The sequence below is a fragment of the Lepidochelys kempii genome, chromosome 4 (genome assembly GCF_965140285.1).
Source record: "Lepidochelys kempii isolate rLepKem1 chromosome 4, rLepKem1.hap1, whole genome shotgun sequence".
Taxonomy (NCBI): Eukaryota; Metazoa; Chordata; order Testudines; family Cheloniidae; genus Lepidochelys; species Lepidochelys kempii.
In genome coordinates this window covers 98,748,041-98,763,901 of record NC_136383.1, presented here as the reverse complement: position 1 = coordinate 98,763,901, position 15,861 = coordinate 98,748,041, and the positions used below count along the sequence as shown (strand labels likewise).

The 15,861-nt window shown below is 43.8% G+C and overlaps 1 protein-coding gene across 2 annotated transcripts in view; it reads left to right on the top strand.

Moving 5' to 3' along the window:
* Positions 1-354: 354 nt before the first annotated feature.
* Positions 355-15,861, top strand: part of NWD2 (NACHT and WD repeat domain containing 2) — a 126,823-nt gene continuing 111,316 nt past the window's right edge. For both annotated transcript variants that reach the window (XM_073342317.2, XM_073342315.2), the window contains exon 1: positions 355-1,830. In XM_073342317.2, coding sequence (XP_073198418.1) covers positions 1,680-1,830 — 151 coding nt within the window. In that variant the 5' untranslated portion in view covers positions 355-1,679. The remainder of the gene's footprint in view (positions 1,831-15,861) is intronic.

Genomic DNA, 15,861 nt, shown 5'->3' with positions numbered 1-15,861 from the left:
CGTACCAAGAACGAAAGATCTATAAAGAGAGAGACTTTGGAATATACTGAGATCCCAATATACCAGCTGGGGGAAGAATCTGCAGCTTGTTTCCGAGAAGGGATCCACGAGCCCGGGAGCACCATATTAGGGCCCAGCCCCCGCCCATCCGATGCCAGGTCCCTGTTTCTCTCTCTGGGAGGCTTCTAAACTCTGCAGACCGTGAAAGGTCCGCCGCCTGCTGATGCAGCACAGCCACTGTCTCCCGCTGGGACCAATCCTCCTCTGCCTGGCTCGCGGGCTGGGGCCGGGCAGTCCAGCCCCCCCTCCAGCGCGCGCGCGCGCGTGGCTTCCTCTCTGCGCTGCTCGGCCCTGCGCGTGTCTGGTGAAAGGTTTCCGCCGGATCAGCAGGCGGCGGCCGCCCAGCCAGACGTCCCAACCTTTCTGAATATTTCATTGGCGCTGCCCGCCGGGGATGGGCAGCCACTGACTGCTGCAAAGAAAAGCGAGCTCCCGCAGAGCCGCTTCCTGCCCCTTGCAGCCTCTCAAAGCGGGCTTTGAGTCCTTCCTACAAACGAGTGATTGATTTTGGAAACGAAACCCCTCTGCTGGAGCTGACCCGCTGGGGAGCCTGCCTAGATGCAATTAAAACAACAACAAAAACCAAACAAGCCTCACATCTCTCTGAACTCTTTAGTGGCCAGAGGATGAGCCAGGAGCAGCTTTTCTATAAAAATCCCCGCCGTGGGCTGTGAAACAGTTTGAGGAGGGAAGGGCTGGATATGTTGCTGGAGAAGAGTTGCAGAAGGGAAGGTCCCTTTTTGGACGCCGCAGCCCTTAATGCATGAGAAAAATCAACCAACCAAGAGACTTATTATTACAGTGTTTCAGCTGTGACCAGGCTCGCCTGCACCCGCCAGGAGCCTGCTGAGACTGGCCCCCGAGAGTCATAGCTGCGGGTCGACCCCCTCATCCAGAATCTCTCTGCAAAGAGCCCCGCGCTCTCTCTTCCCCTGGAAGCCCTGCAGGGGCAACTGATGATGCGTCGTGCTCCCCTGGGCAGGTGTGGACTGAGAGGGGGGCCACAGCCCAAGGCGCTAGGGGTGGGCTCGTGGACGGCGCTGTGAAATCGCCCACGCTTGTGCCAGGCTAGCGGGGGAGAGGCGCGCACTGGCGTGGTGGATGCCCGCGGAGGTGCCCCCCCCCATCCCCGGGCTGGCCGCAGTAGCCGAGCTCTGCTGTGCTGCACCGTCGCTGGCGCTCGCTGGGTGATGGGGCCGGGATTGTGGAGTCATCGCTGAACGCCCAGCAGCGAGCCGCGAAGAACTCAGCGCATAAAGTTTGTTTCCACCGGCCACCTGCTTCTGCAGCCCCTCCTGCTCCCTCGGCCCTGGGGTGCCCTCCTGCTTGCCCGTTCCCAGGGCCGGGGAAAGCTCAAGCCCAGCTGCCTCTGCCGCCGGTGACCTCCCGCTGCCGCCCCGTGCTGCTCTGAGGACACAGGAGGCGGCGGCGGCGGCGGCAGAAGAGGAGCCGGGGAGCCCGTATGGCCGCTCCCAGCGAGCAGGTGGCGAGCGCGGCTGCTCCTGTCGCCACTGCGAGCCGGGGGGTGCTGTGAGCCCGGGGTGGGAGGGCGGACTGCGGCTGCCTCGGAGCTTCTCCTGCGGAGCACTGCGGGGCCGAGGAGGCGGCGGCGGCGGGAGATGTGGCCGGCGGGAGCGGCCGGCCGGCTGCCCTGTCCGCGGGACTCGGCGCTCCGGCGGGCGGCTTTCTCCGGGAACCTCTCGGCTCTGCCGTCTCACCTAGCGCCCAGCGGCAGGAGCGTCCGGGTCTTCATCAGCGCCAACCCCGAAGGTAACTCGCCTGCGCGCGTTGCCCGGGCGCCGGCCGCCTTCCAGCCCGCGGGGGACCCGGGGTGCCCCTGGCTCTGCAGCCCCGCGTCCTCCCTTCCGGCGGCTCCAGAGGTCTCTCCTCATGCACCCCCCCACCCCCCCACACACACCCCGATGCCGGGCATTGCCAGCCTGGACCCTTAGATCACAGCTGAGAACAAGCCAGTGGGGCCTTGGCAAGCTCCTAGCTGTTCTGCACGGGGTGGTGTTGGCAGAAGTTGGTGCTTGTCTGCCCACATCTTGCCCCCCCTCCAGACATGCTCTGGAGAGGGCACCAAGGCGGGCACAGCCAGCCAGCAGCTCTTCCTTTCTCTTGGCTGTTCTAGTGATCGCGCCTCCTGGGCAGAAGCACAGCAGGGGCGAGCCCTCTCCAGCTGGCCTGCGGCTGTGGGGGAGCAGTGCAGGGGTCCCGGGAAATGGTGGCGCTCAAGCCGTCCCTCCGGGTAAAGAGAGAAGGCGGTTCCGCGGCTGCAGCCGTGTCAGCTGCCCGGGGAGTCTCCAGGCACTTGCGGTTCACGGGGGAGCAGGGTTCTCCTCTTGTAGTTAGTGCAGCAGCCCCTAGTCCTGAGCTGAGCTGCTCAGGGCGCCTTCAGACCATCACAGCCACAGTCACGAGTCTCCAGCTTCCCAGCCCGGAGGACGGCTGGCATCGGATGACTCTGTTTCTCCCCTCTTCAGCCCACTAGCCCGATCAGCCTGCTCTTAGGCGGGGAGCCCTCGGGTCTCTGCCTTCCCTCGTGGTTGTGAAAACAAACTGAAGAGGAACAACTCTGGTAGCTGGCTCTTGCTCCAGGATTGTGCTGGGATCTGTTATTTTCAAGGTTGAAAGCTGAACGAGAGGCTGCTACGAGAACTAAATGTCTAAGAGCCGCCTTGCACCGAAGTTGCTAGATCGTGTATTTCACTGCCCTACGTTACCTGAAGTTTAGCTCTGATTTTAGGAAATGGACCATTTCACATATACATATATATATAGGCTGTGATATACTCAGAGTTTGCTACAACCCCCTTCCTGAAGAGTAACACACACAAACTAAAAGCACAGTATCGCCGGCTATGTATATTTATAATAAGGTAAATATACTTTGAGCGAAACACAGTGAAGTGACCACTCAAGGCAACAACAAAAAAATAGGTAATCTTCTAATGAATGTGCAGAAGAAAGTGCATTTTACTTGAAGATACTGTATAGGGATCTCTTAGTAAGAATGCCTGATAAGGGAGGTCTTATGTACTGATTTCACAATATATTGCAATTAAGTGTAGGTCATACACAGTGATTAGTCTGAAATAGAATTTAAGGAGAACTTTTTTCTCTGTAGGTATTTTGGAGAGCAGAGGACTAAAGTTTACACAATAATCTGATCTTAATCCTGGTCTATTTACAAGGAAGAATTTCCATGGAAGTCTACAGCCTGGGTTTAAAAACACTGCAGCATCAGGCACTTTATTAGAAGTCCTTGAAACAATTAAGCAGCCTGTACTTAGAAGTACAAAATATTCTGCCTTCAGAGCTGAAGAATTTAGCATACATTCAGGAGAAGGAGTTATTCCCACTCATAAATTTAGTTATTTTAGAATTAAAGTTGCTCAAGTCTATTTCTTTACAAAAATCCAAACACTAAAAGTAAGGAAATCCTAGATTAAGGCAACATTCCTACCCCTTGCCAAGAAACAGTGCACTAATTTTACCATACTCATTCACATCAACCCCCTAATGCCTTCCCTGATAACGCTAATTTAATTCAACAATACTGTCACCTTCAATATACATAACAGAAAACAAAAAGTCACACTTAAAATGACAAATTAATTTGATTTTAAAAATGACAAATATCACAGCACAAATAGACATGTGGTTATGACTAATAGAGTACAGAAAACAAATTGTCACAGTAGTAACTTTTTCCAAGCTTTTTTGAATGCATGAGTCAATTTTCAACTCTCAAATTTGAGAGATTTTGTTGCTAAAAGGATTCTTGAAGGTAGATTCACCAAAATCAATTAGTGGTCATTAAAAATGTTTATAATGCTTAAACTATTTAAAAGATTAATGTAAAACTACAAGATATTAATTCTGTACAGAAAGAGTAAGTGCTGTAAATTTGGGGAAGATACATAATTGTATTCATGCATAAGTGACCAATTTAAACCTTGCTTGAAGTGTAAATATATTCTTAACTATGGAGTCACTCTGATTGTGACGTCTCCATAATATTTGTCATCAAAGTTGTTTGTCATCACATCCATTTGTCATATTAGCTAGATATTTCTGTTAAAATGCGCAGCAATCAATTAGTTTAAAAAGTTAATATTTAGGCCCATATCTCATAGTTAGCAGGATTGATTCCTTAAATTGTTACTTTGAGATATCCGTTTACTAACCATATTGAGATGAATGTAGCAGGTTTGCCTCTCAGAGTGATTTCTTTCAGGCTGTTTGCAGATTCAGGAAGACAACATTGCATTGATTTACCCTTGGTTCACATTTCCAATTTTTTCTTCACAGCAGTAAAGGCTAGATACATTCTGTTTTTTAAGTGAAAGCCTGAGACAAGGTTTTCCATAGTGACCAGTGATTCTGAGTGCCGAACTTAAGATACCTAAAAGAAGTCCGATTTGGAGAAGGGTAAGGTGTGTGGCATGAAAATCCTTTAAAGCTGAGGCACCCAAAATCACTAGTCCCTTTGGAAAATCTTGGCCTTAGATCTAGAGAATCCTCTTGATGACAAATATCCATCCATGAAAATATTTGTTGACGGTCCTTGTGACATAGACAGAAATAACTATTACTAACAGTGTGTATAAATAAAAAAAATTAATAAACTGGAAAAAGATGCCAGTGCCTTGGATTTAACTATAATCTAGAAGTTAGTTATTTTCATATCTTAATAAAGTCAGGAATTTATTTTCTAAAGAGTGCCCCCAAAAAGTGAATACAAACATAATTTTGAAAAAGAACCCATTTGAAAATGCTTCAGATTCACTAACTAACAGATTTAGGACCTGATCTTATGTATGTTTGTAGGTTCAGAGCCTTACTTGTTAATTCTCACAACATCCATTTGTGCACTCTGGGCTTGATCTTTCTAGTTTCTGAACCAGGAGTGGATTTACCATGAAACAAACCATGTGGTTGAACGGGGGCCCCAACAACAGGAGGGGACCCCAAAATGTAGGCCAAATCTCATCTGACAACTTGCCTCCAAGTCCCGGCTGGCGGCGCAGCAGGGCTCAGGCCGGCAGACTACCTTCATGCTGTGGTCGCTGGCCCCATGATGCTCCTAGAAGTGGCCGACTGCTGGCATGTCTCTGCATACCCCTGGTGTGGGGGAGGCAGCTCCACATGCTGCCCCTGCCCTGGGCAGCACACGGAGACCCGCTGCCCCCCACCCCAAAGGAGGATCTGGAACTGGGACCAGGAACTGTGGCCAATGGGAGCTGCGGGGGCGGCGCCTGCAGGCGGGGGTGGCGCCAGCAGGCAGGGGCACACGGCAACCCCCTAGCCCCCCAGCCTAGAAGTCAGAGGGGTGTGCGTGCTGGTCGCTTTGGGAGCCACGCTGCCCAAGGTAAGCACCCACCACTGTCCCCCTCCTGCACCCAAACCCCTGCCCCAGCCCAGAGCCCTCACCCAGCATCCAGACTCCCTCCCAGAGCCCGACCCCCACACCCCTTCCCACACCCCAGCCCCCTGCCCCAATCAAGGTGCCACTCTTTATTTTCATTTACTTCCCATTACTTATAATATAGGAGGAGGATAAAGAAAAAAAGAATGAAAAACAGGAAGGGGAGATAAGAGAGAAAGTTCTTTTTCTTGGCTGGTTCCCAAGGGCGGGCCCCTGAAAGTGAAGCTGTGCGCAGGACCCCACTAACTCTAAATCTGCCACTGTACTGAACATTCCTGAAATGTGCTGAGTGGCCTCAACTCCCACTGATTTCAGTAGGAGTTGAAAGTGTACAGCAGTGGTGGGCAACCTGTGGTCCACGGGCCAGCCTGTCGATAATCCACTGGCGGGCTGCGAGACAGTGTTTACATTGACCGTCCGCAGCTCCCAGTGGCCGCAGTTTGCCGTTCCCGGCCATGAGCGCTGCGGGAAGTGGCGCGGGCAGCAAGGATGAGCTGGCTGCCGCTTCCTGCAGCTCCCATTGGCCGGGAATGGCGAACCGCTGCCACTGGGAGCTGTGGGTGGCCATGCCTGTGGACAGTCAATGTAAACACTGTCTCGCGGCCTGACGGGCTGCAGGTTGCCCACCACTGGTGTACAGCATCTCACAGGACCTTGCAGGCCAAGCCATCAAATAGTAAGTGCTGCGAGTTTAGGGACACTGGCCCAGGTCCTTGGAGTTTTGGGGGCATCTAACACGCATTAGACCTTTGAGGATATGGGCCACTCTTTATTCTGGTTCCAATCCAGCAAAGTCCATAAGCAATATACTTAATTTAAAGCACATAAGTAGTTCCCTTAAATTACCAGTGTCTATTAAAGTTGGACACATACTTAATTACTTTGCTGAATCAGGGGTTCATTCCCTATTTTCAGTGCAAATTTCAATATATCCTTAACCCTGGAACTCTTATGGCATCTCCACAATACAGTTAACATAATATGCTGTATGGTTTCTAATTTCCAGCTAGAAAAGATGATACCTTTCAAATTTATTGAACACTGTTACACTGAATAATTGAACAGTAAACAACAATCATGGGTATGGCTAATTAGAAACAATAATGATCTATAGAAACTTTTTTTCTAGCTTAGATAAGTGAAAATATTTTTTCTCTAGTAGTTGATATCTATAGTGACCCTTGTTTCTGAAGTAGCTGATATTAATTAATTGAACGTTTTAATGTAGTTGAAAATTATTGGTCTTCTAAAGCAAATTAAAGCTGCTTTATTATTTGAAAAAGAAAGCTGTTTCCTATAGCAATCAGGAATTTTAAATAATTTTAAAATGCTGAGTCAAAGAAAATTACATCCCTTCACATTATCTAATTAGAAATATGTTTATCTATGGGGAAAAGTTAGAAAATTGTGTTTTATATTAACCTCAATCTTATCAAGAATTTTTGGTTGTTTTAAAGTGATAAGGAAGTAAATTCAGTTCTCTCAATATTTGTAATAAATTATTTTACAATTTTATGTAGAGGAAATCTGCACAAAATTACGCCTTTTTTAATATAGAGTCAGCTTCTGTAAATTTTTACTTCTATCAACAGTATTAACTCCTGTGTCTCTTCCTTCTGTTAACACACAGCTCACATTAACTATGACAATAGTTAGGTCTGAACTCTCAAGTAGTTCTGGTATACTTGGCTGTGATAGCATCATATGTCGTAGATTAAGCACATTCAGGTGTCTTTTAGGTCTACAGACCAAGTATTGACAAAGTGGAAAACCTAGCTGCTTTGGGATGTGGTGCTGGTGATATAATAGGTGTCATAATGCATCCCAGTTGAGCAGTACCACAGCATGGAGTTAGGAACTTAGTTTCTGAAGGTGACGTATTTTGAATGAGAACATAAAATCAAAATTCTGATAACCTGCCTTAATTAAAAATTCCATGGCACTTTGGAAAGCAGGGTAGCTGGGAATTAACCCTGGTGTCTTTGTCAAATTCCAGTTTCAGTAATTTTATCCACTACCTTAAGCTTGATCTGTTGTTCCCACTGGTTAAATTATTCTTGATTTGTTACTGTAAACAGCTGTGTAGTTTTTAGTGTGTTGCTACATTTGGTGTCTGGGGAAGGCTGTATGTCAGTAGTGAACAGAGTGAAATCATTAACAAAGAATACATATGGAGCCAAATCTTGCCCTCCTATACATGTGAACAGTCCTAATGAAGACAGAGAGGTAACGATGACTCGCATTTTATATGTCATCCCTATGCATCTTCCTGCCATGGGTAGGGTAAGCAAGTCCTATCTGAGGGCTCAAGTGGAACTTAAGTAGTGTCTAGGACTTGACTGGGCCTTCTGCCCAGGAATGAATTTCACCCTTAGTGTTTGCTTTTGGGTCCATTACCCTAAACCCAAGCCAACCTCATTTCGACCCCTCCCTCCCTCTGGGGGAACACTGAAGATCCTCCAAAGTCTGTAGGATTTTTATCAGATTATGATGGTTAACACTTTATATAGTAGTTTTTGACATTTTAAATTTTATAAACTGGTTTCTGTGGCATAAAGAGAAACAGATAAGATGAATGAGGTTTGCTTTTTAAAAACTTTTATAAACAAAACTGCTGGCCTGTGCATGAGATATTTTTTCACTCAGTAGCTACTTAAAGTTTCAAGCATTAAAGCCATGTATAAGTAAGCTTGGCAGAATTCAATTTTTAATTTTTTTATAATTTTGACAGATATCAATGTTTATTTTTAAGGATTTGTTTTGATTTTCATCAATTTAAATGTTCACAGTTGTGGGATATTATAGGCAGGTCACACATTATGGGGGAAGACTATAATTATTGAATGAGAGTAGATGCTGAGATTCAAAAAGTTAAATGTTTATAACTGTTAAAACATAAATTGTCAATATCACATGTCAAAACATACAAAGTAATGTCCTTAGATCAAACTCTAATAAGTTCTCAAGCAGTATTTTGCTTACTTTGTCTCTCTGTACATTTTAATTATTATTGATGGAAATATTTTTTCATTGGTTTGTGTGTGTATGGTGAAATCAATGTTTACCTACATTTACTGATTAAAAATCTAATCCTTCCAAGCCTTGTTTTATAAATTACAAGGATCGTAAAATAGATCAGATTAACTCCTTTGAACTCTTAAACTAGGCCTTGATCCAGCAAAGCACATAAGTCAATAGGAACTATACACTTGTTTAAAGTTAAGCACCTGCTTATGTGCTTTGCTGGATCAGAGCCCTACTGACCTTAGTTGCTTTCACTAGAAAATGAAATTTGTACTGTACTAGGGAAGTAAGGTAATTTGTGTTATTTTGTAATGACAAATATTTATTTTCACCTCTAACGAGGATACTGAAATCCCACTTATTTGAAAAAAATCAGTGTAACCTTAACTATGGAGCTATAATATATGCATATAAGAATAGGTTTCAGAGTAGCAGCCATGTTAGTCTGTATCCGCAAAAAGAAAAGGAGGACTTGTGTCACCTTAGAGACTAACAAATTTATTTGAGCATAAGCTTTCGTGAGCTACAGCTCACTTAATTTGTTAGTCTCTAAGGTGCCACAAGTACTCCTTTTCTTTTTGCATATAAGAATGTTAGATAAGACGTCATTTAATATAAAGATTTAGGAGGCTTTGCTAACATCAAACTAAACACCTGGAACTTTAACAGTCTCTTGCAAGATGACCAAAATGGGATTTCATTACATTGTATTTCATTGTTATACTCTTATTTTTATAATATAATGCTAGAATTATTCTATTTAAAATGTTTTCTATTTACACTGAATATTCCAAAAACATTTGCAACTTTGCTCATGATATTATAGTATTTATTCAGGTGATTAGTCCCATTGAGTAGAATAGGGATACTTCTGTGACAGAAAGTTGCAGAAATGGGTCTTTATCTGCATTACTATGTTTGGACTTCTTTGTCTGCTGTTTTTGAGAAATTTTCTCTCCTTCTGTGTGTGAAAGACAGAGAAAATGAAATGGAATATGCATTTCTGTGGACATGCCATAGAACATTTACTGCTATCAATAAGCATAAAGCTGGCAACTCACAACCGATGAAGAATTACGATTGCTCTAATTATGGTGTTCTTGCCATATGTAGGGAGATAAAGATACAACATTTCCCTTCTGTAGCATATTCCCACTATACTACTTTATTTTTACTTGAAATGTTGATTTCCTTTTTTTAAAAAAGCATTAAATCAATGAATAATCAAACACACAGAAGTCAAGAAAATACTTGTTAAAGCAGTTAGCTCTGGTCCATTGTGCTTCTTCCCCAAAATACTGCATGGTCTCTTCTTATATGAATTGCATCATAGGAATATCTTATTTATAAAGATAATTTTATGTAATCTGGAAGGAATGTATTTCTTGTGTAAAGGAAAACACAGATGTTCAAGTGCATGAGATAGCAAGGGAGGTGTTGAAGAGATGTGGAAACAACTCCAGACTTTTTTACGTAAAGTATCAGTTCCTGTTACCTGAAGTTGTATCTGTTATGGTTTTATGTAGCACTTATTATTGAGGTGTCTAATAGCTACAAAACAAACTACATTTGAAGAACAGTTGAGTATTTTTAAAGTTATGAACTCTTAAAGTTCAGTGACCCAGAGTCTGAGATGGTGGCAAATTTCAAATAATCTCATTTTTTAAATAGTTTCTAATTTGAAACAAATGCCCATTTCAAGAGGCTCAGAGATTAATAAGATCCAGCATTCCAGCCGTACAAGGCTGGACTCAGTCTAAAAAAATGGAATGGAAAAGTTTCAGCTTGGTGTTTTTTGTCTCTGTGGAGCCCTCTCCTCTGCGGCTTCAGAACTGATGAGGTTCTGCTGCATCAGTTGGTGAGGGGAAGGTCTTTTGGGGGTGTATACCTCCTGCAGAATGCAGAACCTTGCTCTGTGTAAGCAAGTAAGTTTCCTGAATAGGATGGTGGGAAGGACTGTTCCAGAAGTGGCACAAAAGGATCCACTGCAGTGCAGATCCGTTGGTGCTTGTTTCCATTGTGGGAAGTGCTCATTGAGCCATGGAAGAGGGTGCATTGGACTTAAGTAGTTTCCGTGGGGGCAGCTGTGGAGATGCTCTGTTGGGAGAATTGCTCATGATCTCCTGTGCATCTGCTGAGTGCTCAGGCCACCGAACTTGGTGATCCGGCTAAGGATTTGGGTCTATGTTAAAAAATTTATAATTGGAACAATGAGAAGTTTTTTGTTTGTTTAATAGATGCCAGAAATGGCTGAACAGATTTTGCTGATATGTTTTAAATGCACACAGTGCAAAGGATCAACTGAAAAAGCAAAAAGATGTTTTGGGACTTTTATAGAATTGCAAAATATTCAGTTCTTCAGCTTTGTTTGTTCTCCTACATCTTTAGGAAGGAACAAAATTACCTAAAAACAAGCCATTTCCCTGCCCTGCACAATCCAAAAATAAAAGGAATGTGTTTGAGAAAGGTAAGAAACTAAAAAAAAGGAGGTGGGGTGGCTATCATAGGATTGGAAGGAACCTTGAGAGGTATTCTAGTCCAGTCCCCTGCACACATGGCAGGACTAAGTATTATCTAGACCATCCCTGAGAGGTTTGTTTAATCTGCTCTTAAAAAATTCCAATGATGAAGATTCCACAACCTCCCTGGGAAATTTATTCTAGTGCTCAACTACTCTGACAGTTAGGAAGTGTTTCCTAATATCCAACCTAAACCTCCCTTGCTGCAATTTAAGCCTTTTGCTTCTTGTCCTATCCTCAGTGGTTAAGAAGAACAGTTTTTCTCCCTCCTCCTTTTAACAACCTTTTATGTACTTGAAAACTGTTATCATGTCCCCTCTTCGTCTTCTCTTTTCCAGACCAAACAAACCCAATTTTTTTCACTCTTCCCTCATAGGTCATGTTTTCTAGACCTTTAATCATTTTTGTTGCTCTTCTTTGGACTTTCTCCAGTTTGTCCACATCTTTCCTGAAATGTGGCACTCAGAACTGGACACAATACTCCTGTTGAGGCCTAATCAGCGCAGAGTAGAGCGGATAATTACTTCTCGTGTCTTGCTTACAACAGTGCTGCTAATACATCCCAGAATGAGGTTTGCTTTTTTTGCAACAGTGTGACACTGCTGACTCATATTTAGCTTGTGGACCACTATGACCCCCAGATTCCTTTCTGCAGTACTGCTTCCTAGGCAGTCATTTCCCATTTTATATGTGTGCAACTGATTGTTTCTTCCTAAGTGGAGTACTTTGCATTTGTCCTTATTGAAATTCATCCTATTTACTTCAGACCATTTCTCCAGTTTGTTCAGATCATTTTGAATTATAATCCTATCCTCCAAAGCACTCGCAACCCCTCCCAGCTTGGTATCATCGGCAGACTTTATAAGTGTACTCTCTATACTATTATCTAGATCAGTGATGAAGATATTGAACAGAACTGGACCCAGAACTGATCCCTGCGGGACCCCACTCATTATGCCTTTCCTGCATGACTGTGAACCACTGATGATTAGTCTCTGGGAACAGTTTTCCAACAAGTTATGCACCCACCTTATAGTAGCTCCATCTAGGTTATATTTCCCTAGTTTGTTTACGAGAAAGTCATGTGAGACAGTATCAAAAGCTTTACTAAAGTCAAGATATACACATGGCTACCACTTCCCCCTATCCACAAGGCATGTTACCCTGTCAAGGAAAGCTGTCAAAGCAGGTTGGTTTGACATCATTTGTTCTTGACAAATCCATTCTGACTGTTACTTATCACCTTAGATCTTCTAAACGTTTGCAAATTGATTGCTTAATTATTTGCTCTATTATCTTTTTGGGTACAGAAGTTAAGCTGACTGGTCTGTAATTCCCCAGGTTGTCCTTATTTCCCTTTTTATAGATCGGCACTATAGTTGCCCTTCTGGAATCTCTCCCATCTTCCATGACTTTTCAAAGATAATCGCTAATGGCTCAGATATCTCCTCAGTCAGCTCCTTGAGTATTCTAGGATGCATTTCATCAGGCTAGACTTGAAGACTGGTGGACATGAAGACATCTAACTTGTCTAAATAATTTTTAACTTGTTCTTTCCCTATTTTAGTCTCTGATCCTACCTTATTTTCACTGGCATTCACTATGTTAGATGTCCAGTCACCACCAACCTTCTTGGTGAAAACCGAAACAAAGAAGTCTTTAAACACCTCTGCCATTTCCACATTTTCTGTTATTGTTCCCCCCCCCCCCGTCACCCCCATTGAATAACGGGCCTGCCCTGTCTTTGGTCTTCCTCTTGCTTCTAATGTATTTGTAGAATGTTTTCTTGTTATTCTTTATGTCTGCAGCTAGTTTGATCTCGTTGTGTGCCTTGGAATCTAATTGTGTCCCTACATCCTTGTGTTATTTGTTCTCCCCAAACACCTTCCCCTCAAAATATCAATCAAGTAACAAACAAGCAAACCAACTACAAAAAAAACCCCAAAAAACCTCAAACCAACACCAAACCAAAAACCCAAGCAGGGATTTTACTCTGAAGACAGAGAGCCAGAGACTGCGTGAAGTCCACTAGGACTGCACTATTGCTATTGATTATGGAAGATGCTCAGAAGCTGAGTGATAAGCAGCATTACAAAACTCTAGATACTTAGATAATTTTGACAGCTTTCTCATTTGAGAGAAGGTAAACCTATTTCTAAGACTTCAAAATAGTTAATAATGTTGTTATCGAGGTCACAAAATAGTGCTTGAAAAATTTAAGGTTTCCAGATTCACCTAACACAGCAGTCTATTAGCACCCTAAAGACCACATTGTCCAAGGCAATATTTCAAAACTAACAGTACTTCTTGTGCAAACTGAATATTTATGTTTAAAGAATATCAGAGTTGCACATCCAAACACTCTTCATGCTGAAGATGGGCCTTAGCCACCAAGCTGAGACCCAGACCCAGACTTCTGCAAAATTCAAGGATATACAGAGTCTGGGTTTTGTTTCAGCCTATTCAGGGGTCCTGCAGAGGAGTTTGCTCTGTATCCAGAAGTACACATTCCCTAAAGTTCAGATTGTTTGGATCTGCGGTTTTGGTGCAGGTCCATCTTGTTACCATCAAAGAGGGGGGAAAAATCACAACACAGCAGAGCACATCATTTCCTTTCTTACCACAATAAATGTCTGAGGGTTGCTTTATATCTTTACAAGTATTCGCATACCAATCTTGGCTCCTAGTAGTCTGGTCTTTAGACATATGAACATATCTCTCATTGTTTGTTTGGTTTAGAACAGAGGTCTCAAACCATGGGCCGCATGCAGCCCGCGGAGTTATTTCCTGCAGCCCGCCATAGGCGCCGACTCCACTGGCAGCCAAGCTCCCCTCACCCCCGCCTCCCCTATTTCCTCGCCCCAAGGGCGCCGCGTCCCCGCTCCTCCGCCTACCTCCCAGTGCTTCCCGCTGCCAAACTTAGGACTTTCCAGGAGGGAGGGGGGAGGAGCGGAGATGCAACGCACTCAGGAGAGGAGGCAGAGAAGAGGCAGGGCTGGGGCGGGGACTTTGGGGAAGGGGTTGGAAGGGGGACGGGGAAGGGGTGGGAAGAGGCAGGCAGGGGTGGGGACTCATGGACTAGACAAGCAGTCTGAGGTATGAAGTTCAGCATGTGTGATTCTTTGCTGTGAGTAGTTGGGGGTGTTTGTTAAAAGTGGCAACATATTTTGTATGAATAGTTACTTTAAAAAGTTCCTGCCATTACAGCTATGTTGATCGACTGTTAGTGTAGATCATCAGTGTTACTGACCACATAAGGAATAGTTACAGGTGTTTATATTTTATTAAAACCCCTCTTCACATGACAGTTTTAAAAAAAGTTAATGCATTGACTTTTAATAGCATACTATATTACTCTTCATTTTTTTCATTTTTGACTATACTTTTGTTTCGTTTTATGAAAAGGTTTCAGTGATGCGGCTCTCAGGCCAGTGTACGAGTCCTCATGTGGCCCTCGTGGTGATTTGAGTTTGAGATCCCTGGTTTAGAAGTTCAGTGCCACTGAGATGGGTGTATTACGCTAGAGTCTGTCCTTTTCTTCTTCCACTTTTTGGCTTGTAGGAAGGGATTTGAGCTTCATACATTGGATTATAGTTTCCAAGCATGGTTAGGGAAGATGGAATTTTCAAGTGCAGATTCTACATTATATAAAAACTTTGGGCTGATACACAGTTACAGTATTGATTCCAGTCCCTATTATCTCACTTTCAGTTTCAAAGTAAACAACAGCGAAGTCTTTGCTCTCCAGCTAGATGGGTGACTAGCACTGCAACACATTTAGCAATAAAGAACAGGAACATCACCACTCTGCACCGATCTGAGCTGGGAGAGCTCATACCCCCAAGTTTGTTTTACATAAGAAGATGAAATGGTGTCCTGAAAGTCAGTCCTCTGTGGCTCCCGCACCTCAATCATCCCTTCAGCCTCAGCATGGTGTGGGGACCCAGTTTGTGATGGGAAGGAGTAATGCACAGGGAGATAAACTCTCCTCCCTGAACAACTACGGAGTTGCTTCTTTCTCTCTCTGGTCTAGTGTAGTGGGTTGACCTTTCTGTTTAACGATTGTCTCACTGTGAAGTCAGATAATTAGGGCTTGAGGCGTCTTATCTGGCAGGGCTTCAGTCTTTAAACACTGAAACAGTCTCAGTCCCATGTAACAACAGAAAGAGGGGATTAAATAAACCATGTGTACTGCTTGGGAGACTTTTGCCTTGCCATGGTACTCCCCTCATCTTTTATTCATTGTAATGGAGAATTCATACCCTTTTGTGATGTTACTGCAGCAAAGCAACTCTTTATAACAGCCTTAGTAATATACATAAAAGACAAAATATCTACATTAAAATGCAGTAAAAGTTGCTACAAATAGCACCCTATATTTAATTCTAGCCCAGGATCAACATGGAATATTTGTAGGACCTGTAACTTTAGTTTAGTGTAGTTGTTTTGTAGTTTCATCTGGGATGGAAAAAATATACTAACTTTGACTATGTTTATGGTCTTATTGTAGATGTCAGCACGAATAAATATGTTGCAGATAATGAGGAAATAATTTTAAAATTAAATATGAAAATTTTCATTGTATTTTTGTGACATGAGTCAGTTCTTCACACAAATTTCATTGTACTTAATGCTACACATTGTTTCCTGTAAGATTCTTTCCTCCTATTCCTCTACATCAGGGGTGGCCAACCTGACCCTGAGAAGGAGCGAGAATTTCTAATGTACATTGCCAAAGAGCCACAGTAATAGGTCAGCAGCCCCCCATTAGCTCCCCCACCCCACTCCCAGTGCCTCCCACCCACCGGAAGCACCATCGATCAA